Source organism: Carassius gibelio, chromosome B3 (genome assembly GCF_023724105.1).
Source record: "Carassius gibelio isolate Cgi1373 ecotype wild population from Czech Republic chromosome B3, carGib1.2-hapl.c, whole genome shotgun sequence".
Lineage (NCBI taxonomy): Eukaryota > Metazoa > Chordata > Actinopteri > Cypriniformes > Cyprinidae > Carassius > Carassius gibelio.
This window is the reverse complement of record NC_068398.1, coordinates 51,196,251-51,220,865: the sequence shown is the minus strand read 5'-3', so window position 1 is coordinate 51,220,865 and position 24,615 is coordinate 51,196,251. Positions and strand designations below refer to the sequence as shown.

At 48.8% G+C, this 24,615-nt stretch overlaps 1 protein-coding gene across 1 annotated transcript; it reads right to left on the bottom strand.

The window, feature by feature from the left end:
- Positions 1-10,283: 10,283 nt before the first annotated feature.
- Positions 10,284-13,524, bottom strand: LOC127951899 (fibroin heavy chain-like). Its single transcript, XM_052550033.1, has one exon. The coding sequence runs from the start codon at positions 13,391-13,393 to the stop codon at positions 10,448-10,450; it is 2,946 nt and encodes a 981-aa protein (XP_052405993.1). The 5' UTR covers positions 13,394-13,524; the 3' UTR covers positions 10,284-10,447.
- Positions 13,525-24,615: the final 11,091 nt, after the last annotated feature.

Below are 24,615 nucleotides of genomic sequence, written 5' to 3'. Positions count from 1 at the left end.
AATGTCTTTGGGATCATTAGAAAAATCTGAGGTAGGCGGCTTTGATCAGGGTTGGTGAATGGCAAGTTTTATCTAAAGAAAGAATTCCATTCCAAGTCAGTGGTTCTCAATTCCAGTCATGGAACACCCTTACTTAACACACCGGATTGAAATCATCAGCTTGTTGGTCCAGTTCCTGGATCTCTCTCCTGACAAGCTGATGATCACAATCTGGGGTGTTAAATAAGGGGGACATGCAAAGGGATGGCTTTAGCAAGGGACGAGCAAGGGGTCCCCGGGACTGGAATTGAGAACCACTGTTTGAAGCATTATTCCTTTTTATTTTGTAAATCCATCCGGTCCTTAAAGCCATCCCAAGGGATGATTTCAATCCGACTTTAGAGAACAACTAAAGGCAAACTCTCTGCTTAGGACTTACATTGAATCCAGAGTGTTACTAGTATGTGTGTGTGTGTGTGTGTGAGTTTAGCCTTAGCATCGATTATTAACTGAAACTCACTGAAAACAGGCAGCACGCAAACAGGCCCAAATTCAAATCGACAGCATTTGTGCCCTCCAGGGCAGTCTTCATCAGAGGAACAGCCTCGATGGGATGGTTCGACCATCAGCCTCTCCGGACAGAAACCATCCACTAGAGAATTCAAGAGGATTATAAGGGGAGTGCGGTTTCACCATTTGTAAATCTGTGGTTTTGCAATGGGTCTCAAACCGAAATACAAAGTTTATGCATTTGTCTGCTTCATATCAAAAGCGGTTTAAAACCTACTACGCATTCATAAGCGATGTTAACTATTTTCAAAGACTGAAAGTCACTCATTTCTGCATTTCTTCAGGTTCTGTAATGAAATTAACAAATCTTTTCACCTGTGGTTCGTCTTTGAATAGCGCGAGCTATGCTGAAGTATCCAAACAGACAGAAAAAAACAGCAATCAACGAGAAATACATTCGAGCTGTCATCCTCCCAGCCTGTGATCTCTGCTGGAAAATGCAGTGAATCGGTGCGTCAGGACAAGCAGACAGCAAAGAACACAAAACTAAAACGATTACTTGTTGCTGCAATACCAACTTCTGTAAAATGGGATTTTAAAGATTGAAGGAAAACAGGTTAATTCCAACCCTGATCAAACTCACCTGCCTGTAGCTTTCTAGTAATCTGAAATGCCTTGATTAGCTTGTTCAGGTGTGTATGATTGGGGTTGGACCTGCTGAATGCTACGTTCTAGCCATGTCATAAATTTACGCTGGGTACACGCCAGAAGATAATCGGTCTGATTTTGGGCCGATTTCTCCCCTTCCGACAATCATAGCTATGTCCCGATTATCTTGACTGTTCTACAGATTATGTTATCTGATTTTCTCTTGCCGTGAGGTGTGTTACGAGTGTCCGAATCTGATCGGAAGAACATCGGAGACGCCCCGATCGCGAATCGTAAATATTTAACACGTTTAATATTTACGATCAGAATCCTGATGTGTGGGGGGGAAGCCCGAGGAAAAATGCGTGCACGCTCTGGAGATTATCACGTGAAACGAAACCGTATCCAATCAGAAAGCGAGATGATGGAAGACTGAAGCCGTCATGGCGCAGCACAAAGTGAAATTGTTGCGGACAGCAGAGATGGAGGATCATCTTGTTGATTTGTGGCAACAGCACAAATGTTTATACGACGTGTCGTGTATAAAATCATTCCAAACACTATCATTGCAATTTCTTCCTGCATATCGTCCGCCATGATTATTCTGAAGTCTCGCGAGATTTCCTGTGTTCAGTCGAGACTCTGGTTGAAAATCTGTTTGTGTGGTGCACTGTCTTTGTCACATCAGACAGACCGAAGCGGTGCGTGCCGGTTCTTCTTAATCTTTTATTTTTTTTTTCTTAAAATTATCCAGAACAAAATTTACAACAGTAAATGTACAAGAGTGTGCAAACCATTTATTCAGTAAATCAACAACTGTATTAAAAAAAAATTACAAGTCTTGTTTTTATTAACGATGTTCTCCAAACTGGTGCGGTAGTCCTCAAGTCTCCTGAAGAAAATGGATGAAATTTGGCTTGAACCGATACCTTACCCAAAATAATAAAAAGTTATTACATTCATCTGAACGCATACGTATCAAAGTTATTTTACTGGGAAGCAATACTTTTTCCATTACATTTTGCACATCCACCCAAAAAACAAAAATTCATATAAACACAATTACAAAATACATGTATAATATAGACTCCTGTTCCATTGACCAAACAAATCGCAGGGATAATCAAGATCCAGATTAAATCTCTAACACACTTTAGACACATATACCATTAAATAGGGCTGTCACGATAGTAGATTTTTCATATCACGGTTATTGTGGCCTTATCGATATACTATAGAAACCTTGGGGGGGCGGTAGTCAAATTATTTTTTGTCTTTCAGTTTGTCCTTTTTCACCCAACGAACAGAAGGATAAACGCAGGACACAATACTCTGGCTTTCTCCATCTTCTTTGTAGCTCCTATGAAATATCAAGAGAGAAAATATGGTCAAGTTCAACAGTGAGGAATAAATATTTATGGTAACTCCTTACAATGAGATGGTTTGTTAACATTAATGTATTAATTAACATGAACGAACAGTGAACAATACGTTATTTTTATTGACAAACAAAGATTAATAAATTGTGTAGAGTCATTCATTGTTCATGTTAGTTCACAGAACATTAATGTTTACAAAGACAACTTGAGATTTTATTAATTCATAAGCTAATGCTGAAATTAGCATGAACTAAGTGCTGTGGAAATATTGTTCATTATTATTTGTCATTTATATGTTAACTAATGAACCTGATTGAAGAATGACCGCAGATGAGGCATTAAGTGCATGGCACTGCGACCAACTTAACATTTTACAAGTTTAACGTAGCAATGTGTTTGCTCAGTTTTTCGTAGCTACGCACAGGCCATATTGATTGAAAATACAAAAACAAGACGAGCAAAGAAAACGTGGTACTTATTAAATAAAATCACCCTTTACTTAAATGTAGGAACACAGACAACCGCTGTTAACAGGTTAATATAACATTTCCCAGTCTAGGACTAGGAAAAGAATGGCAACTTACTCTGAGAAACACTGCTCTCCTCAGAGTGGCTGTGTCTTCTTGTGTGACAGGTGCCAGCGTTAAGACACAATACTGCCACCTGGGAGCTCAACCAGGTAGTGGCGCTGGAGTATTAACGTGGTGTAATCATAACAGAACTGTTCATATAAAATATTGCGGACATGCTAATATCGGTATATCGCGACACCCCTACCATGAAACATTTTAAATAAAGCCTCTTACTTTATTTAAACCGTATTTTTCACAAACACGCCAAGCTTTATTCCAATTATAAGTCCACAATAAGCTTTTGACCTGTAACATCGGTTATGCTATTCCTATATTTATTAGGACAACTGTTTAAGAATCGACGTCTCTTAGAAACATGCCATCTTTAATGTATTGCCTCAAGAATCACAAGAACTTATGGAACCAATTTCAGCATTCATGAAAGGTTTCTAGAGCACCAAATCGGCATAATACAATGACTTCCAACTGGAATAATGGCTGCAGACTATTCAGCTACCCAAGAATAAATTTAAATACACAAAACAGTTCTTTTAAATTGGCAAAAAAGATAGATCATAATTTGCTAATTGTCCAGTACTCGGGGAGAGGAACTTACAGCACTGATGCCAGAGAGCGGTTATGTGAGAGCAAAATGATACCAAACACAAACTCTTCAAATCAAGCAATTTTTTATTTATTTGAGGTGATAGTAGTGGTAGAGAGAGTCAGAAAATCTTTCTAAACAGTTTGAGCAAACAGGGAAAACATGACATCTGAACAAAAGAATTGGAAAAGACCCCCAGAAAGTATTATGCAAAATTCCCATGAACATGTCCCTAAAGGCGACATTGACCTTTGCCACATCCCCGACACTTCCCTTGACCACTTCCCTGTCCTGCTCCTGCTCCAGCGCCCTGGCCATAGCCGCTTCCTTGTCCTGCTCCAGCGCCGCTTCCCTGTCCTGCTCCAGCGCCCTGGCCATAGCCGCTTCCCTGTCCTGCTCCAGCGCCCTGGCCATAGCCGCTTCCCTGTCCTGCTCCAGCGCCGCTTCCCTGTCCTGCTCCAGCGCCCTGGCCATAGCCGCTTCCCTGTCCTGCTCCAGCGCCACTTCCCTGTCCTGCTCCAGCGCCCTGGCCAGCGCCGCTTCCCTGTCCTGCTCCAGCGCCCTGGCCATAGCCGCTTCCCTGTCCTGCTCCAGCGCCGCTTCCCTGTCCTGCTCCAGCGCCCTGGCCATAGCCGCTTCCCTGTCCTGCTCCAGCGCCGCATCCCTGTCCAGCTCCAGCGCCGCTTCCCTGTCCTGCTCCAGCGCCGCTTCCCTGTCCTGCTCCAGCGCCGCTTCCCTGTCCTGCTCCAGCGCCGCTTCCCTGTCCTGCTCCAGCGCCGCTTCCCTGTCCTGCTCCAGCGCCGCTTCCCTGTCCTGCTCCAGCGCCACTTCCCTGTCCTGCTCCAGCGCCCTGGCCATAGCCGCTTCCCTGTCCTGCTCCAGCGCCGCTTCCCTGTCCTGCTCCAGCGCCCTGGCCATAGCCGCTTCCCTGTCCTGCTCCAGCGCCACTTCCCTGTCCTGCTCCAGCGCCCTGGCCAGCGCCGCTTCCCTGTCCTGCTCCAGCGCCCTGGCCATAGCCGCTTCCCTGTCCTGCTCCAGCGCCGCTTCCCTGTCCTGCTCCAGCGCCCTGGCCATAGCCGCTTCCCTGTCCTGCTCCAGCGCCGCTTCCCTGTCCTGCTCCAGCGCCCTGGCCATAGCCGCTTCCCTGTCCTGCTCCAGCGCCGCTTCCCTGTCCTGCTCCAGCGCCGCTGCCCTGTCCTGCTCCAGCGCCGCTGCCCTGTCCTGCTCCAGCGCCGCTGCCCTGTCCTGCTCCAGCTCCCTGGCCATAGCCGCTTCCCTGTCCTGCTCCAGCGCCGCTTCCCTGTCCTGCTCCAGCGCCGCTTCCCTGTCCTGCTCCAGCGCCGCTTCCCTGTCCTGCTCCAGCGCCGCTTCCCTGTCCTGCTCCAGCGCCCTGGCCATAGCCGCTTCCCTGTCCTGCTCCAGCGCCGCTTCCCTGTCCTGCTCCAGCTCCCTGGCCAGCACCGCTTCCCTGTCCTGCTCCAGTGCCGCTTCCGTGTCCTGCTCCTGCTCCAGCGCCGCTTCCGTGTCCAGCTCCTGCGCCCTGGCCATAGCCGCTTCCATGTCCTGCTCCAGCGCCACTTCCCTGTCCGGCTCCTGCTCCAGCGCCACTTCCCTGTCCTGCTCCTGTTCCAGCACCCTGGCCAGCGCCGCTTCCCTGTCCGGCTCCTGCCCCAGCGCCGCTTCCCTGTCCGGCTCCTGCCCCAGCGCCGCTTCCCTGTCCGGCTCCTGCCCCAGCGCCGCTTCCCTGTCCGCCTCCAGAGCCCTGGCCAGCGCCGCTTCCCTGTCCGGCTCCTGCCCCAGCGCCGCTTCCCTGTCCGGCTCCTGCTCCAGCGCCACTTCCCTGTCCGGCTCCTGCTCCAGCGCCGCTTCCCTGTCCTGCTCCTGCTCCAGCGCCACTTCCCTGTCCTGCTCCTGCTCCAGCGCCACTTCCCTGTCCTGCTCCTGCTCCAGCGCCACTTCCCTGTCCGGCTCCTGCTCCAGCGCCACTTCCCTGTCCTGCTCCTGCCCCAGCGCCGCTTCCCTGTCCTGCTCCAGCGCCGCTTCCCTGTCCTGCTCCAGCGCCGCTTCCCTGTCCTGCTCCAGCGCCGCTTCCCTGTCCTGCTCCAGCGCCCTGGCCATAGCCGCTTCCCTGTCCTGCTCCTGCACCGCTTCCCTGTCCTGCTCCAGCGCCCTGGCCATAGCCGCTTCCCTGTCCTGCTCCAGCGCCCTGGCCAGCGCCGCTTCCCTGTCCTGCTCCTGTGCCCTGCTCCTGCGCCGCTTCCCTGTCCTGCTCCTGCGCCGCTTCCCTGTCCTGCGCCGCTTCCCTGTCCTGCTCCTGCGCCGCTTCCCTGTCCTGCTCCTGCGCCGCTTCCCTGTCCTGCTCCTGCGCCGCTTCCCTGTCCTGCTCCTGCGCCGCTTCCCTGTCCTGCGCCGCTTCCCTGTCCTGCTCCTGCGCCGCTTCCCTGTCCTGCTCCTGCGCCGCTTCCCTGTCCTGCTCCTGCGCCGCTTCCCTGTCCTGCTCCTGCGCCGCTTCCCTGTCCTGCTCCTGCGCCCTGGCCATAGCCGCTTCCCTGTCCTGCTCCAGCGCCCTGGCCATAGCCGCTTCCCTGTCCTGCTCCAGCGCCGCTTCCCTGTCCTGCTCCAGCGCCGCTTCCCTGTCCAGCTCCTGCGCCCTGGCCATATCCGCTTCCCTGTCCAGCTCCTGCGCCCTGGCCATAGCCGCTTCCCTGTCCTGCGCCCTGTCCCGCACCCTGGCCATAGCCGCTTCCCTGTCCTGCGCCCTGTCCCGCGCCCTGGCCATAGCCGCTTCCCTGACCCGCGCCCTGTCCCGCGCCCTGGCCATAGCCGCTTCCCTGACCCGCGCCCTGGCCATAGCCGCTTCCCTGACCCGCGCCCTGGCCATAGCCGCTTCCCTGACCCGCGCCCTGGCCATAGCCGCTTCCCTGACCCGCGCCCTGGCCATAGCCGCTTCCCTGGCCAGAACCGTTTCCATGGCAAGTTGCCTGACCTCTTCCCTGGCCACGCGGTTCACTGCATGCAAAGCCACCGGTGGTTGGGCAACATTTCTGTGTGGCAGGACACTGGCCATCATTGAAACAGCTATCAGCACAGAGTGGGATCATCTCCGGTATGGGACATTGACCTGGCTTCACTGCATGAACACAGATAGTCAGCTTTAGTTTGTGCATATAGACCAGAGATCCTTAAATCTGGACTTCGAGATCCACATTCCTGCAGAGTTTAGCTCCAACCCTAGTCAAACACACCCGAGCATGTTAATCAGTGCCAGTCAATGTCTTTGGGATCATTAGAAAAATCTGAGGTAGGCGGCTTTGATCAGGGTTGGTGAATGGCAAGTTTTATCTAAAGAAAGAATTCCATTCCAAGTCAGTGGTTCTCAATTCCAGTCATGGAACACCCTTACTTAACACACCGGATTGAAATCATCAGCTTGTTGGTCCAGTTCCTGGATCTCTCTCCTGACAAGCTGATGATCACAATCTGGGGTGTTAAATAAGGGGGACATGCAAAGGGATGGCTTTAGCAAGGGACGAGCAAGGGGTCCCCGGGACTGGAATTGAGAACCACTGTTTGAAGCATTATTCCTTTTTATTTTGTAAATCCATCCGGTCCTTAAAGCCATCCCAAGGGATGATTTCAATCCGACTTTAGAGAACAACTAAAGGCAAACTCTCTGCTTAGGACTTACATTGAATCCAGAGTGTTACTAGTATGTGTGTGTGTGTGTGTGTGTGTGTGAGTTTAGCCTTAGCATCGATTATTAACTGAAACTCACTGAAAACAGGCAGCACGCAAACAGGCCCAAATTCAAATCGACAGCATTTGTGCCCTCCAGGGCAGTCTTCATCAGAGGAACAGCCTCGATGGGATGGTTCGACCATCAGCCTCTCCGGACAGAAACCATCCACTAGAGAATTCAAGAGGATTATAAGGGGAGTGCGGTTTCACCATTTGTAAATCTGTGGTTTTGCAATGGGTCTCAAACCGAAATTCAAAGTTGATGCATTTGTCTGCTTCATATCAAAAGCGGTTTAAAACCTACTACTCATTCATAAGCGATGTTAACTATTTTCAAAGACTGAAAGTCACTCATTTCTGCATTTCTTCAGGTTCTGTAATGAAATTAACAGATCTTTTCACCTGTGGTTCGTCTTTGAATAGCGCGAGCTATGCTGAAGTATCCAAACAGACAGAAAAAAACAGCAATCAACGAGAAATACATTCGAGCTGTCATCCTCCCAGCCTGTGATCTCTGCTGGAAAATGCAGTGAATCGGTGCGTCAGGACAAGCAGACAGCAAAGAACACAAAACTAAAACGATTACTTGAAATGCGTGCACGCTCTGGAGATTATCACGTGAAACGAAACCGTATCCAATCAGAAAGCGAGATGATGGAAGACTGAAGCCGTCATGGCGCAGCACAAAGTGAAATTGTTGCGGACAGCAGAGATGGAGGATCATCTTGTTGATTTGTGGCAACAGCACAAATGTTTATACGACGTGTCGTGTATAAAATCATTCCAAACACTATCATTGCAATTTCTTCCTGCATATCGTCCGCCATGATTATTCTGAAGTCTCGCGAGATTTCCTGTGTTCAGTCGAGACTCTGGTTGAAAATCTGTTTGTGTGGTGCACTGTCTTTGTCACATCAGACAGACCGAAGCGGTGCGTGCCGGTTCTTCTTAATCTTTTTTTTTTTTTTTCTTAAAATTATCCAGAACAAAATTTACAACAGTAAATGTACAAGAGTGTGCAAACCATTTATTCAGTAAATCAACAACTGTATTAAAAAAAAATTACAAGTCTTGTTTTTATTAACGATGTTCTCCAAACTGGTGCGGTAGTCCTCAAGTCTCCTGAAGAAAATGGATGAAATTTGGCTTGAACCGATACCTTACCCAAAATAATAAAAAGTTATTACATTCATCTGAACGCATACGTATCAAAGTTATTTTACTGGGAAGCAATACTTTTTCCATTACATTTTGCACATCCACCCAAAAAACAAAAATTCATATAAACACAATTACAAAATACATGTATAATATAGACTCCTGTTCCATTGACCAAACAAATCGCAGGGATAATCAAGATCCAGATTAAATCTCTAACACACTTTAGCCACATATACCATTAAATAGGGCTGTCACGATAGTAGATTTTTCATATCACGGTTATTGTGGCCTTATCGATATACTATAGAAACCTTGGGGGGGCGGTAGTCAAATTATTTTTTGTCTTTCAGTTTGTCCTTTTTCACCCAACGAACAGAAGGATAAACGCAGGACACAATACTCTGGCTTTCTCCATCTTCTTTGTAGCTCCTATGAAATATCAAGAGAGAAAATATGGTCAAGTTCAACAGTGAGGAATAAATATTTATGGTAACTCCTTACAATGAGATGGTTTGTTAACATTAATGTATTAATTAACATGAACGAACAGTGAACAATACGTTATTTTTATTGACAAACAAAGATTAATAAATTGTGTAGAGTCATTCATTGTTCATGTTAGTTCACAGAACATTAATGTTTACAAAGACAACTTGAGATTTTATTAATTCATAAGCTAATGCTGAAATTAGCATGAACTAAGTGCTGTGGAAATATTGTTCATTATTATTTGTCATTTATATGTTAACTAATGAACCTGATTGAAGAATGACCGCAGATGAGGCATTAAGTGCATGGCACTGCGACCAACTTAACATTTTACAAGTTTAACGTAGCAATGTGTTTGCTCAGTTTTTCGTAGCTACGCACAGGCCATATTGATTGAAAATACAAAAACAAGACGAGCAAAGAAAACGTGGTACTTATTAAATAAAATCACCCTTTACTTAAATGTAGGAACACAGACAACCGCTGTTAACAGGTTAATATAACATTTCCCAGTCTAGGACTAGAAAAAGAATGGCAACTTACTCTGAGAAACACTGCTCTCCTCAGAGTGGCTGTGTCTTCTTGTGTGACAGGTGCCAGCGTTAAGACACAATACTGCCACCTGGGAGCTCAACCAGGTAGTGGCGCTGGAGTATTAACGTGGTGTAATCATAACAGAACTGTTCATATAAAATATTGCGGACATGCTAATATCGGTATATCGCGACACCCCTACCATGAAACATTTTAAATAAAGCCTCTTACTTTATTTAAACCGTATTTTTCACAAACACGCCAAGCTTTATTCCAATTATAAGTCCACAATAAGCTTTTGACCTGTAACATCGGTTATGCTATTCCTATATTTATTAGGACGACTGTTTAAGAATCGACGTCTCTTAGAAACATGCCATCTTTAATGTATTGCCTCAAGGATCACAAGAACTTATGGAACCAATTTCAGCATTCATGAAAGGTTTCTAGAGCACCAAATCGGCATAATACAATGACTTCCAACTGGAATAATGGCTGCAGACTATTCAGCTACCCAAGAATAAATTTAAATACACAAAACAGTTCTTTTAAATTGGCAAAAAAGATAGATCATAATTTGCTAATTGTCCAGTACTCGGGGAGAGGAACTTACAGCACTGATGCCAGAGAGCGGTTATGTGAGAGCAAAATGATACCAAACACAAACTCTTCAAATCAAGCAATTTTTTATTTATTTGAGGTGATAGTAGTGGTAGAGAGAGTCAGAAAATCTTTCTAAACAGTTTGAGCAAACAGGGAAAACATGACATCTGAACAAAAGCATTGGAAAAGACCCCCAGAAAGTATTATGCAAAATTCCCATGAACATGTCCCTAAAGGCGACATTGACCTTTGCCACATCCCCGACACTTCCCTTGACCACTTCCCTGTCCTGCTCCTGCTCCAGCGCCCTGGCCATAGCCGCTTCCTTGTCCTGCTCCAGCGCCGCTTCCCTGTCCTGCTCCAGCGCCCTGGCCATAGCCGCTTCCCTGTCCTGCTCCAGCGCCCTGGCCATAGCCGCTTCCCTGTCCTGCTCCAGCGCCCTGGCCATAGCCGCTTCCCTGTCCTGCTCCAGCGCCGCTTCCCTGTCCTGCTCCAGCGCCCTGGCCATAGCCGCTTCCCTGTCCTGCTCCAGCGCCCTGGCCAGCGCCGCTTCCCTGTCCTGCTCCAGCGCCCTGGCCATAGCCGCTTCCCTGTCCTGCTCCAGCGCCGCTTCCCTGTCCTGCTCCAGCGCCCTGGCCATAGCCGCTTCCCTGTCCTGCTCCAGCGCCGCTTCCCTGTCCTGCTCCAGCGCCGCTTCCCTGTCCTGCTCCAGCGCCGCTTCCCTGTCCTGCTCCAGCGCCGCTTCCCTGTCCTGCTCCAGCGCCCTGGCCATAGCCGCTTCCCTGTCCTGCTCCAGTGCCCTGGCCATAGCCGCTTCCCTGTCCTGCTCCAGCGCCGCTTCCCTGTCCTGCTCCAGCGCCGCTTCCCTGTCCTGCTCCAGCGCCACTTCCCTGTCCTGCTCCAGCGCCCTGGCCATAACCGCTTCCCTGTCCTGCTCCAGCGCCGCTTCCCTGTCCTGCTCCAGCGCCCTGGCCATAGCCGCTTCCCTGTCCTGCTCCAGCGCCGCTTCCCTGTCCTGCTCCAGCTCCCTGGCCAGCACCGCTTCCCTGTCCTGCTCCAGTGCCGCTTCCGTGTCCTGCTCCTGCTCCAGCGCCGCTTCCGTGTCCAGCTCCTGCGCCCTGGCCATAGCCGCTTCCATGTCCTGCTCCAGCGCCACTTCCCTGTCCGGCTCCTGCTCCAGCGCCACTTCCCTGTCCCGCTCCTGTTCCAGCACCCTGTCCAGCGCCGCTTCCCTGTCCGGCTCCTGCCCCAGCGCCGCTTCCCTGTCCGGCTCCTGCCCCAGCGCCGCTTCCCTGTCCGGCTCCTGCCCCAGCGCCGCTTCCCTGTCCGCCTCCAGAGCCCTGGCCAGCGCCGCTTCCCTGTCCGGCTCCAGCGCCCTGGCCAGCGCCGCTTCCCTGTCCTGCTCCTGCTCCAGCGCCACTTCCCTGTCCTGCTCCAGCGCCACTTCCCTGTCCTGCTCCTGCTCCAGCGCCACTTCCCTGTCCTGCTCCTGCTCCAGCGCCACTTCCCTGTCCTGCTCCAGCGCCACTTCCCTGTCCTGCTCCAGCGCCACTTCCCTGTCCTGCTCCAGCGCCACTTCCCTGTCCTGCTCCTGCTCCAGCGCCACTTCCCTGTCCTGCTCCTGCTCCAGCGCCACTTCCCTGTCCTGCTCCTGCTCCAGCGCCACTTCCCTGTCCTGCTCCAGCGCCACTTCCCTGTCCTGCTCCAGCGCCACTTCCCTGTCCTGCTCCTGCTCCAGCGCCACTTCCCTGTCCTGCTCCTGCTCCAGCGCCACTTCCCTGTCCGGCTCCTGCTCCAGCGCCACTTCCCTGTCCGGCTCCTGCTCCAGCGCCACTTCCCTGTCCGGCTCCTGCTCCAGCGCCCTGGCCAGCGCCGCTTCCCTGTCCTGCTCCTGCTCCAGCGCCGCTTCCCTGTCCTGCTCCAGCGCCGCTTCCCTGTCCTGCTCCAGCGCCCTGGCCATAGCCGCTTCCCTGTCCTGCTCCTGCACCGCTTCCCTGTCCTGCTCCAGCGCCCTGGCCATAGCCGCTTCCCTGTCCTGCTCCAGCGCCCTGGCCAGCGCCGCTTCCCTGTCCTGCTCCAGCGCCCTGGCCAGCGCCGCTTCCCTGTCCTGCTCCTGCTCCAGCGCCGCTTCCCTGTCCTGCTCCTGTGCCCTGGCCATAGCCGCTTCCCTGTCCTGCTCCTGCGCCGCTTCCCTGTCCTGCTCCTGCGCCGCTTCCCTGTCCTGCTCCGCTTCCCTGTCCTGCTCCTGCGCCGCTTCCCTGTCCTGCTCCTGCGCCGCTTCCCTGTCCTGCTCCTGCGCCCTGGCCATAGCCGCTTCCCTGTCCTGCTCCAGCGCCCTGGCCATAGCCGCTTCCCTGTCCTGCTCCAGCGCCGCTTCCCTGTCCTGCTCCTGCGCCGCTTCCCTGTCCTGCTCCTGCGCCCTGGCCATAGCCGCTTCCCTGTCCAGCTCCTGCGCCCTGGCCATAGCCGCTTCCCTGTCCTGCTCCAGCGCCCTGGCCATAGCCGCTTCCCTGTCCTGCTCCAGCGCCCTGGCCATAGCCGCTTCCCTGTCCTGCTCCAGCGCCCTGGCCATAGCCGCTTCCCTGTCCTGCTCCAGCACCCTGGCCATAGCCGCTTCCCTGTCCAACTCCTGCGCCACTTCCCTGTCCAGCTCCTGCACCCTGGCCATAGCCGCTTCCCTGTCCTGCTCCAGCGCCGCTTCCCTGGCCAGCACCCTGTCCTGCACCCTGGCCAAAGCCGCTTCCCTGACCTGCGCCCTGGCCATAGCCGCTTCCCTGTCCTGCGCCCTGTCCCGCACCCTTGCCATAGCCGCTTCCCTGTCCTGCGCCCTGTCCCGCGCCCTGGCCATAGCCGCTTCCCTGACCCGCGCCCTGTCCCGCGCCCTGGCCATAGCCGCTTCCCTGACCCGCGCCCTGGCCATAGCCGCTTCCCTGACCCGCGCCCTGGCCATAGCCGCTTCCCTGGCCAGAACCGTTTCCATGGCAAGTTGCCTGACCTCTTCCCTGGCCACGCGGTTCACTGCATGCAAAGCCACCGGTGGTTGGGCAACATTTCTGTGTGGCAGGACACTGGCCATCATTGAAACAGCTATCAGCACAGAGTGGGATCATCTCCGGTATGGGACATTGACCTGGCTTCACTGCATGAACACAGATAGTCAGCTTTAGTTTGTGCATATAGACCAGAGATCCTTAAATCTGGACTTCGAGATCCACATTCCTGCAGAGTTTAGCTCCAACCCTAGTCAAACACACCCGAGCATGTTAATCAGTGCCAGTCAATGTCTTTGGGATCATTAGAAAAATCTGAGGTAGGCGGCTTTGATCAGGGTTGGTGAATGGCAAGTTTTATCTAAAGAAAGAATTCCATTCCAAGTCAGTGGTTCTCAATTCCAGTCATGGAACACCCTTACTTAACACACCGGATTGAAATCATCAGCTTGTTGGTCCGGTTCCTGGATCTCTCTCCTGACAAGCTGATGATCACAATCTGGGGTGTTAAATAAGGGGGACATGCAAAGGGATGGCTTTAGCAAGGGACGAGCAAGGGGTCCCCGGGACTGGAATTGAGAACCACTGTTTGAAGCATTATTCCTTTTTATTTTGTAAATCCATCCGGTCCTTAAAGCCATCCCAAGGGATGATTTCAATCCGACTTTAGAGAACAACTAAAGGCAAACTCTCTGCTTAGGACTTACATTGAATCCAGAGTGTTACTAGTATGTGTGTGTGTGGGAGTTTAACCTTAGCATCGATTATTAACTGAAACTCACTGAAAACAGGCAGCACGCAAACAGGCCCAAATTCAAATCGACAGCATTTGTGCCCTCCAGGGCAGTCTTCATCAGAGGAACAGCCTCGATGGGATGGTTCGACCATCAGCCTCTCCGGACAGAAACCATCCACTAGAGAATTCAAGAGGATTATAAGGGGAGTGCGGTTTCACCATTTGTAAATCTGTGGTTTTGCAATGGGTCTCAAACCGAAATACAAAGTTTATGCATTTGTCTGCTTCATATCAAAAGCGGTTTAAAACCTACTACGCATTCATAAGCGATGTTAACTATTTTCAAAGACTGAAAGTCACTCATTTCTGCATTTCTTCAGGTTCTGTAATGAAATTAACAAATCTTTTCACCTGTGGTTCGTCTTTGAATAGCGCGAGCTATGCTGAAGTATCCAAACAGACAGAAAAAAACAGCAATCAACGAGAAATACATTCGAGCTGTCATCCTCCCAGCCTGTGATCTCTGCTGGAAAATGCAGTGAATCGGTGCGTCAGGACAAGCAGACAGCAAAGAACACAAAACTAAAACGATTACTTGTTGCTGCAATACCAACTTCTGTAAAATGGGATTTTAAAGATTGAAGGAAAACAGGTTAATTCCAACCCTGATCAAACTCACCTGCCTGTAGCTTTCTAGTAATCTGAAATGCCTTGATTAGCTTGTTCAGGTGTGTATGATTGGGGTTGGACCTGCTGAATGCTACGTTCTAGCCATGTCATAAATTTACGCTGGGTACACGCCAGAAGATAATCGGTCTGATTTTGGGCCGATTTCTCCCCTTCCGACAATCATAGCTATGTCCCGATTATCTTGACTGTTCTACAGATTATGTTATCTGATTTTCTCTTGCCGTGAGGTGTGTTACGAGTGTCCGAATCTGATCGGAAGAACATCGGAGACGCCCCGATCGCGAATCGTAAATATTTAACACGTTTAATATTTACGATCAGAATCCTGATGTGTGGGGGGGAAGCCCGAGGAAAAATGCGTGCACGCTCTGGAGATTATCACGTGAAACGAAACCGTATCCAATCAGAAAGCGAGATGATGGAAGACTGAAGCCGTCATGGCGCAGCACAAAGTGAAATTGTTGCGGACAGCAGAGATGGAGGATCATCTTGTTGATTTGTGGCAACAGCACAAATGTTTATACGACGTGTCGTGTATAAAATCATTCCAAACACTATCATTGCAATTTCTTCCTGCATATCGTCCGCCATGATTATTCTGAAGTCTCGCGAGATTTCCTGTGTTCAGTCGAGACTCTGGTTGAAAATCTGTTTGTGTGGTGCACTGTCTTTGTCACATCAGACAGACCGAAGCGGTGCGTGCCGGTTCTTCTTAATCTTTTATTTTTTTTTTCTTAAAATTATCCAGAACAAAATTTACAACAGTAAATGTACAAGAGTGTGCAAACCATTTATTCAGTAAATCAACAACTGTATTAAAAAAAAATTACAAGTCTTGTTTTTATTAACGATGTTCTCCAAACTGGTGCGGTAGTCCTCAAGTCTCCTGAAGAAAATGGATGAAATTTGGCTTGAACCGATACCTTACCCAAAATAATAAAAAGTTATTACATTCATCTGAACGCATACGTATCAAAGTTATTTTACTGGGAAGCAATACTTTTTCCATTACATTTTGCACATCCACCCAAAAAACAAAAATTCATATAAACACAATTACAAAATACATGTATAATATAGACTCCTGTTCCATTGACCAAACAAATCGCAGGGATAATCAAGATCCAGATTAAATCTCTAACACACTTTAGCCACATATACCATTAAATAGGGCTGTCACGATAGTAGATTTTTCATATCACGGTTATTGTGGCCTTATCGATATACTATAGAAACCTTGGGGGGGCGGTAGTCAAATTATTTTTTGTCTTTCAGTTTGTCCTTTTTCACCCAACGAACAGAAGGATAAACGCAGGACACAATACTCTGGCTTTCTCCATCTTCTTTGTAGCTCCTATGAAATATCAAGAGAGAAAATATGGTCAAGTTCAACAGTGAGGAATAAATATTTATGGTAACTCCTTACAATGAGATGGTTTGTTAACATTAATGTATTAATTAACATGAACGAACAGTGAACAATACGTTATTTTTATTGACAAACAAAGATTAATAAATTGTGTAGAGTCATTCATTGTTCATGTTAGTTCACAGAACATTAATGTTTACAAAGACAACTTGAGATTTTATTAATTCATAAGCTAATGCTGAAATTAGCATGAACTAAGTGCTGTGGAAATATTGTTCATTATTATTTGTCATTTATATGTTAACTAATGAACCTGATTGAAGAATGACCGCAGATGAGGCATTAAGTGCATGGCACTGCGACCAACTTAACATTTTACAAGTTTAACGTAGCAATGTGTTTGCTCAGTTTTTCGTAGCTACGCACAGGCCATATTGATTGAAAATACAAAAACAAGACGAGCAAAGAAAACGTGGTACTTATTAAATAAAATCACCCTTTACTTAAATGTAGGAACACAGACAACCGCTGTTAACAGGTTAATATAACATTTCCCAGTCTAGGACTAGAAAAAGAATGGCAACTTACTCTGAGAAACACTGCTCTCCTCAGAGTGGCTGTGTCTTCTTGTGTGACAGGTGCCAGCGTTAAGACACAATACTGCCACCTGGGAGCTCAACCAGGTAGTGGCGCTGGAGTATTAACGTGGTGTAATCATAACAGAACTGTTCATATAAAATATTGCGGACATGCTAATATCGGTATATCGCGACACCCCTACCATGAAACATTTTAAATAAAGCCTCTTACTTTATTTAAACCGTATTTTTCACAAACACGCCAAGCTTTATTCCAATTATAAGTCCACAATAAGCTTTTGACCTGTAACATCGGTTATGCTATTCCTATATTTATTAGGACGACTGTTTAAGAATCGACGTCTCTTAGAAACATGCCATCTTTAATGTATTGCCTCAAGAATCACAAGAACTTATGGAACCAATTTCAGCATTCATGAAAGGTTTCTAGAGCACCAAATCGGCATAATACAGTGACTTCCAACTGGAATAATGGCTGCAGACTATTCAGCTACCCAAGAATAAATTTAAATACACAAAACAGTTCTTTTAAATTGGCAAAAAAGATAGATCATAATTTGCTAATTGTCCAGTACTCGGGGAGAGGAACTTACAGCACTGATGCCAGAGAGCGGTTATGTGAGAGCAAAATGATACCAAACACAAACTCTTCAAATCAAGCAATTTTTTATTTATTTGAGGTGATAGTAGTGGTAGAGAGAGTCAGAAAATCTTTCTAAACAGTTTGAGCAAACAGGGAAAACATGACATCTGAACAAAAGCATTGGAAAAGACCCCCAGAAAGTATTATGCAAAATTCCCATGAACATGTCCCTAAAGGCGACATTGACCTTTGCCACATCCCCGACACTTCCCTTGACCACTTCCCTGTCCTGCTCCTGCTCCAGCGCCCTGGCCATAGCCGCTTCCTTGTCCTGCTCCAGCGCCGCTTCCCTGTCCTGCTCCAGCGCCCTGGCCATAGCCGCTTCCCTGTCCTGCTCCAGCGCCCTGGCCATAGCCGCTTCCCTGTCCTGCTCCAGCGCCCTGGCCATAGCCGCTTCCCTGTCCTGCTCCAGCGCCGCTTCCCTGTCCTGCTCCAGCGCCCTGGCCATAGCCGCTTCCCTGTCCTGCTCCAGCGCCCTGGCCAGCGCCGCTTCCCTGTCCTGCTCCAGCGCCCTGGCCATAGCCGCTTCCCTGTCCTGCTCCAGCGCCGCTTCCCTGTCCTGCTCCAGCGCCCTGGCCATAGCCGCTTCCCTGTCCTGCTCCAGCGCCGCTTCCCTGTCCTGCTCCAGCGCCGCTTCCCTGTCCTGCTCCAGCGCCGCTTCCCTGTCCTGCTCCAGCGCCGCTTCCCTGTCCTGCTCCAGCGCCCTGGCCATAGCCGCTTCCCTGTCCTGCTCCAGTGCCCTGGCCATAGCCGCTTCCCTGTCCTGCTCCAGCGCCGCTTCCCTGTCCTGCTCCAGCGCCGCTTCCCTGTCCTACTCCAGCGCCACTTCCCTGTCCTGCTCCAGCGCCCTGGCCATAACCGCTTCCCTGTCCTGCTCCAGCGCCGCTTCCCTGTCCTGCTCCAGCGCCGCTTCCCTGTCCTGCTCCAGCGCCCTGGCCATAGCCGCTTCCCTGTCCTGCTCCAGCGCCCTGGCCATAGCCGCTTCCCTGTCCAGCTCCTGCGCCCTGGCCATAGCCGCTTCCCTGTCCAGCTCCTGCGCCCTGGCCATAGCCGCTTCCCTGTCCAGCTCCTGCGCCGCTTCCCTGTCCTGCTCCTGCGCCGCTTCCCTGTCCTGCTCCTGCGCCGCTTCCCTGTCCTGCTCCTGCGCCGCTTCCCTGTCCTGCTCCTGCGCCCTGGCCATAGCCGCTTCCCTGTCCTGCTCCTGCGCCCTGGCCATAGCCGCTTCCCTGTCCTGCTCCTGCGCCCTGGCCATAGCCGCTTCCCTGTCCTGCTCCTGCTCCAGTGCCGCTTCCCTGTCCAGCACCCTGGCCATAGCCGCTTCCCTGTCCTGCTCCAGCGCCCTGGCCAGTGCCGCTTCCCTGTCCCGCTCCAGCGCCGCTTCCCTGTCCAGCTCCTGCGCCCTGGCCATAGCCGCTTCCCTGTCCAGCTCCTGCGCCCTGGCCATAGCCGCTTCCCTGTCCAGCTCCTGCGCCCTGGCCATAGCCGCTTCCCTGTCCAGCTCCTGCGCCCTGGCCATAGCCGCTTCCCTGTCCAGCTCCTGCGCCCTGGCCATAGCCGCTTCCCTGTCCAGCTCCTGCGCCCTGGCCATAGCCGCTTCCCTGTCCTGCTCCAGCGCCCTGGCCATAGCCGCTTCCCTGTCCAGCTCCTGCGCCACTTCCCTGTCCAGCTCCTGCACCCTGGCCATAGCCGCTTCCCAGGCCATAGCCACTTCCCTGGCCAGCACCCTGTCCTGCACCCTGGCCAAAGCCGCTTCCCTGACCTGCGCCCTGGCCATAGCCGCTTCCCTGTCCTGCGCCCTGTCCCGCACCCTGGCCATAGCCGCTTCCCTGTCCTGCGCCCTGTCCCGCGCCCTGGCCATAGCCGCTTCCCTGTCCTGCTCCAGCGCCCTGGCCATAGCCGCTTCCTTGTCCTGCTCCAGTGCCGCTTCCCTGTCCTGCTCCAGCGCCCTGGCCATAGCCGCTTCCCTGTCCTGCTCCAGCGCCCTGGCCATAGCCGCTTCCCTGTCCTGCTCCAGCGATCTGGCCATAGCTGCTTCCTTGTCCTGCTCCAGCGCCGCTTCCCTGTCCAGCTCTTGCGCCCTGGCCATAGCCGCTTCCCTGTCCAGCTCCTGCGCCCTGGCCATAGCCGCTTCCCTGTCCTGCTCCAGCACCCTGGCCATAGCCGCTTCCCTGTCCTGCTCCAGCGCCCTGGCCATAGCCCCTTCCCTGTCCAGCTCCAGCGCCCTGGCCATAGCCGCTTCCTTGTCCTGCTCCAGCGCCGCTTCCCTGTCCAGCTCTTGCGCCCTGGCCATAGCCGCTTCCCTGTCCAGCTCCTGCGCCCTGGCCATAGCCGCTTCCCTGTCCTGCTCCAGCGCCCTGGCCATAGCCGCTTCCCTGACATGCGCCCTGGCCATAGCCGCTTCCCTGACCTGCGGCCGGGCCATAACCGCTTCCCTGGCTAGAACCGCTTCCATGGCACGTTGCCTGACCTCTTCCCTGGCCACGCGGTTCACTGCATGCAAAGCCACTGGTGGTTGGGCAACATTTCTGTGTGGCAGGACACTGGCCATCATTGAAACAGCTATCAGCACACAGTGGAATCATCTCCGGTATGTGACATTGACCTGGCTTCACTGCATGAACACAGATAATCAGCTTTAGTTTGTGCATATAGACCAGAGATCCTCAAATCTGGCCTTCGAGATCCACATTCCTGCAGAGTTTAGTTCCAACCATAATCAAACACACCCAAGCATGTTAATCAGTGCCAATCAATATCTTTGGGATCATTAGAAAAATCTGAGGTAGGCGGCTTTGATCAGGGTTGGTGAATAGCAAGTTTTATCTAAAGAAAGAATTCCATTCCAAGTCAGTGGTTCTCAATTCCAGTCATGGGGGACCTCTTGCTCTGCACGTCTCCCTTACTTAAAGCTCCAATATGGAGGAATTTTTTTATAAAATTTTCGAAAATAACAATTTTGTAATAAAATTTTCGAAAATAACAATTTTGTAATAAAATTTTCGAAAATAACAATTTTGTAATAAAATTTCCGAAAATAACTTGCACAGTGTGATAGATTTCCTCCAGTTGTGTACTTACAATATCTCAAAATTCTCCAAAGATTTTTTATTTCAGAGAAATTCCGATTTTAAATAACTTGCCGTCCTGGAAAAGAAATGTCGCCTCTCAGTGATGCAATGTCCGTTCTATACTCTGTTTCCGGTGTAGACCATGTGATGTTCCACCACACCGGAATATCACATGGTCAAATGCGGAAGTGGTGGTTATGTTATAGCCGTGCGTATGGTTTGGTTGTAATTGTTATGGATCACGATTACTCTTTGGCGAGTATTTAAGTGCCAGTAAAACATAAGCATCCATATTCGGATACACGCAGACAGTGTGACAAACGAAGGAATAAAACCAGGATAAATATCGGCCAGGCGTTTACGAGATGGAGAGAGCTGCGCGAAAATTTTGGACTTGACAGAGACTCTGCTCTCACGAGTGTATTGATGGACAGGTAAGCTAATCAATTATTTATTTTGTTATTGTACAAGTAACATAATAGTTACAGTAAAGATGATTTTAATAGATATGAATTACACCGCATGCCTGTACATTGTGTCACTGTAGCATTTTTTTATTATAATATTATAATAATAAGTTATGGCAGTACAATTAAATACAATCAGATATGTGTTGTCAAAAATATATTTAGTCATTATTTGCAAATGTTCGTTCAAATTCACTTTTAGAACGATTGGTTTGAGCACGTTAAACAACACAGCATTAACTATAAACACATAACACTACACAACTCCTTGTTAGTGCGTCCGCCTCCCATGCCGAAGACCCGGAGCGTCAGAGAGGACCCGGGAGAGAGGGGTATTACATAAAATAATACGATCAGATATATAGGTAATACAAAAACGAATAAATTACCTCATCCGTGATCATGATTCGTTTATCCAATTTAGATACATTGCTATGGTGAAAATGCATTAAAAACAACATCTCCCATCGTCACCTGCTTCATAGCGTCATCAAGCTTCGCCTTTGTTATTGTTGGAAATGCGCCCTCTTGTGGTCAATTACAAAAATCACATATTGCAGCTTTAACACACCGGATTGAAATCATCAGCTTGTTGGTCCAGTTCATGGATCTCTCTCCTGACAAGCTGATGATCATAATCTGGGGTGTTAAATAAGGGGGACATGCAAAGGGATGGCTTTAGCAAGGGACGAGCTTAATTCGAAGTATTATTCCTTTTTATTTTGTAAATCCATCCGGTCCGTAAAACCATCCCAAGGGATGATTTCAATCCGACTTTAGAGGAGAACAACTAAAGGCAAACTCTCTGCTTAGAACTTACATTGAATCCAGAGTGATACTAGTATGTGTGTGTGAGTTTAGCCTTAGCATCGATTATTAACTGAAACTCACTGAAAACAGGCAGCACGCAAACAGGCCCAAATTCAAATCGACAGCATTTGTGCCCTCCAGGGCAGTCTTCATCAGGGGAACATCCTCGATGGGATAGTTCGACCATCAGCCTCTCCGGACAGAAACCATCCACTAGAGAATTCAAGAGGATTATAAGGGGAGGCCAGGGGAGTGCGGTTTCAGCATTTGTAAATCTGTGGTTTTGCAATGGGTCTCAAACCGAAATACAAAGTTTATGCATTTGTCTGCTTCAAATCAAAAGCGGTTTAAAACCTACTACTCATTCATAAGCTATGTTAATTACTTTCAAAGACTGAAAGTCACGTATTTCTGCATTTCTTCAGGTTCTGTAATGAAATTAACAGATCTTTTCACCTGTGGTTCGTCTTTGAATAGCGCGAGCTATGCTGAAGTATCCAAACAGACAGAAAAAAACAGCAATCAACGAGAAATACATTCGAGCTGTCATCCTCCCAGCCTGTGATCTCTGCTGGAAAATGCAGTGAATCGGTGCGTCAGGAGAAGCAGACAGCAAAGCGCACAAAACTAAAACGATTACGTTTTGCTGCAATATCAACCTCTGTAAAATGGTATTTTAAAGATTCAAGGAAAACAGGTTAACCCTTTCGAGTCGATTAACGCATACATGCGTTTTTAGTCATTTTCTCCTGATAACCCCGAAAAGAACTTAAATTACACTCTCAGTTTTAATCGTACAGATAAGAGCAATACATCAATCGAATCTGTAAAGGGTCTAGTTTATTTTTGGATACAGACATAATAACAAAAAACCTTTGTGCACTTATAAAATAAAGATAACAAACAAGGTGCGCTGTATGCAGCCTTTGTCTCCGCTGATCGTCATGTTTTGTCACATCATTAAAATGAACTGTAACTCCGTGAATACTCAACTAAGAGACATGAGAGAGATATCTATAGAAAGCCTGACATGTCTACTTTTAAACTAAATAAGTGCTGTCGAAAACAATTATTCTGAGATAAAGTAATCCATATGAAAACAATGCGATGTCTGTTTTTGATTCAAACTGAAGCGCCGCGGCTTGAATACGCCCACACAGAAGAAAAAGCAGCAAGTCTGTTCTTCAAGATTTTATTTTATTTTACTGTTTGCTTTGCAATGAGAGGAATAAGACATAATTCACCCCAAAAAGATGTGATGTGGTTGAGGATTTGAGAAATGGATTTCCTCAGAAAAAAGAATGAAGCACTTTATTCAGCAGAGATCATAAACATGAGTAAGTCTCTTTTTATTTATTTATATACTTGTACTAGTTTTCACATAACGTGTAAACATTTTACTAGTTAGACTTTTTCCAAATACTTTTCCCAAACTATAATTCCTGACTAAATGTATAATCAAGTGAAACATTATGAAGTTTCAATAACAATACACAATACTATAACATTCAAAAGCTTGATGTAAATAATATAAATGTAACAAGTAGAGATAACTCTAACAAATGTAAATAACAGATGATAATGTAATGAGAAGGAAATAATTGGAATTAGGTGTTAATGTATACGCCCCTTAATTTGCAGCAAGGTAAATCCCATTATTGCCTTGAACTGATGAGGCCAAATGAAAAAAAATTATCTTGCTTTGGGGCAGGCATTCGGTCTATGATGCCTGCCTCCTCTCGTTTCCCTGCACATAAGGGCAGTCTCTCCTAATATGGCGATCACAACCACATTCCCAACAACCGCCTCCAACAGGTTGCACCTGTCGTTTCCCAACCCCACTTATAGTTGACGGTTCAACAATGCTATTCTTTAAAAGTGTAGGAACTACCTCACAAAGTTGTACAGATTTTTGCAATGTCTGAACTTCCTTACGAAGCGCATCCACCACCTCCGTCAGCGAATCTACCTTACTTTCTGCTGCAGGAAGATGAAGACCACGAACTCGCGCATCAGGGATAATCGTACATTGTTCTAATCCCTGAATAAGTTCGAATTCACTGGCAATATTAATGGCTTCTTCTAAAGTAATAAGTTTAATACTACGTAATCGAATACGAGTCTCCCCATTTCCCACATGTGCAATAAAGTGATCTCTAGCCAATAAATCCTGTGTATCTGCTCCTACTGAAAAATACGCCTTAGTCACTAACCTCCGCAGCGCATTACCAAACTCACGTAAAGTCTCGTTCGGTATGCGCTTGATGAAAAACTAATGCGATTCCATTCTGCGGGTTTCACATGGTTCAAAACATTTACCTAAAGCATCTTTCAATAAAACATAACTGCGCTTGGCCTCCACCGAAAGACCACTATAGATATCTCAAGCTCACCCCGATAATAAGAGTGACATAAATTTCAATTTAATTCCGTCATTCCAATTATTTACCACAGCTGCCGTCTCAAACTGTTCCTTCCAATCAGACCATTCTTGACCCGTACCGGTAAAGGTCTCTGGCATAAACACAGGACGCGCCATAGACACGTTTGATGATGCAGCTGGGGCTAAAGACGATGGTTCCATTACCATTGTTGAGGTAGATGGGGTAGCCACTGACGCATCCCTGTGCCTATCTCTGCCCTCCATCGTACGGCTATTTTATTATCATTAGGGATTAAATCCCACCGCTGCCACCAGTGTAACAACCGCACAAAGAACAGGGAAGGCAGAGACGCGCACAATCAGATGGCAGTTTATTTGCTTAAATTGCTTGTTAAAATATGGCATTCTCTCATAAAACAGATTACCTCCCTTGTTAGCCGAAATTGGCCCACATACACAACGGACGAGCTCACGTAAGACAAGGAGGATACACAGGAAATCTTCAATTATCAATTTATGAGTCCACCTAATCAGCTTCTCCACTCTCTGTATTATCTCAAACAGTTACATCAGTCACAAGCTCTCCTAGCCCAAAATCATGTCCCTAGCTGTCTAACACATTTAGCCACCACTGACTGCCTAT

Coding starts and splice junctions, on each gene's coding strand:
- LOC127951899 (XM_052550033.1), bottom strand. CDS start 13,393: ATGCACAAACTAAAGCTGACTATCTGTGTTCATGCAGTGAAGCCAGGT.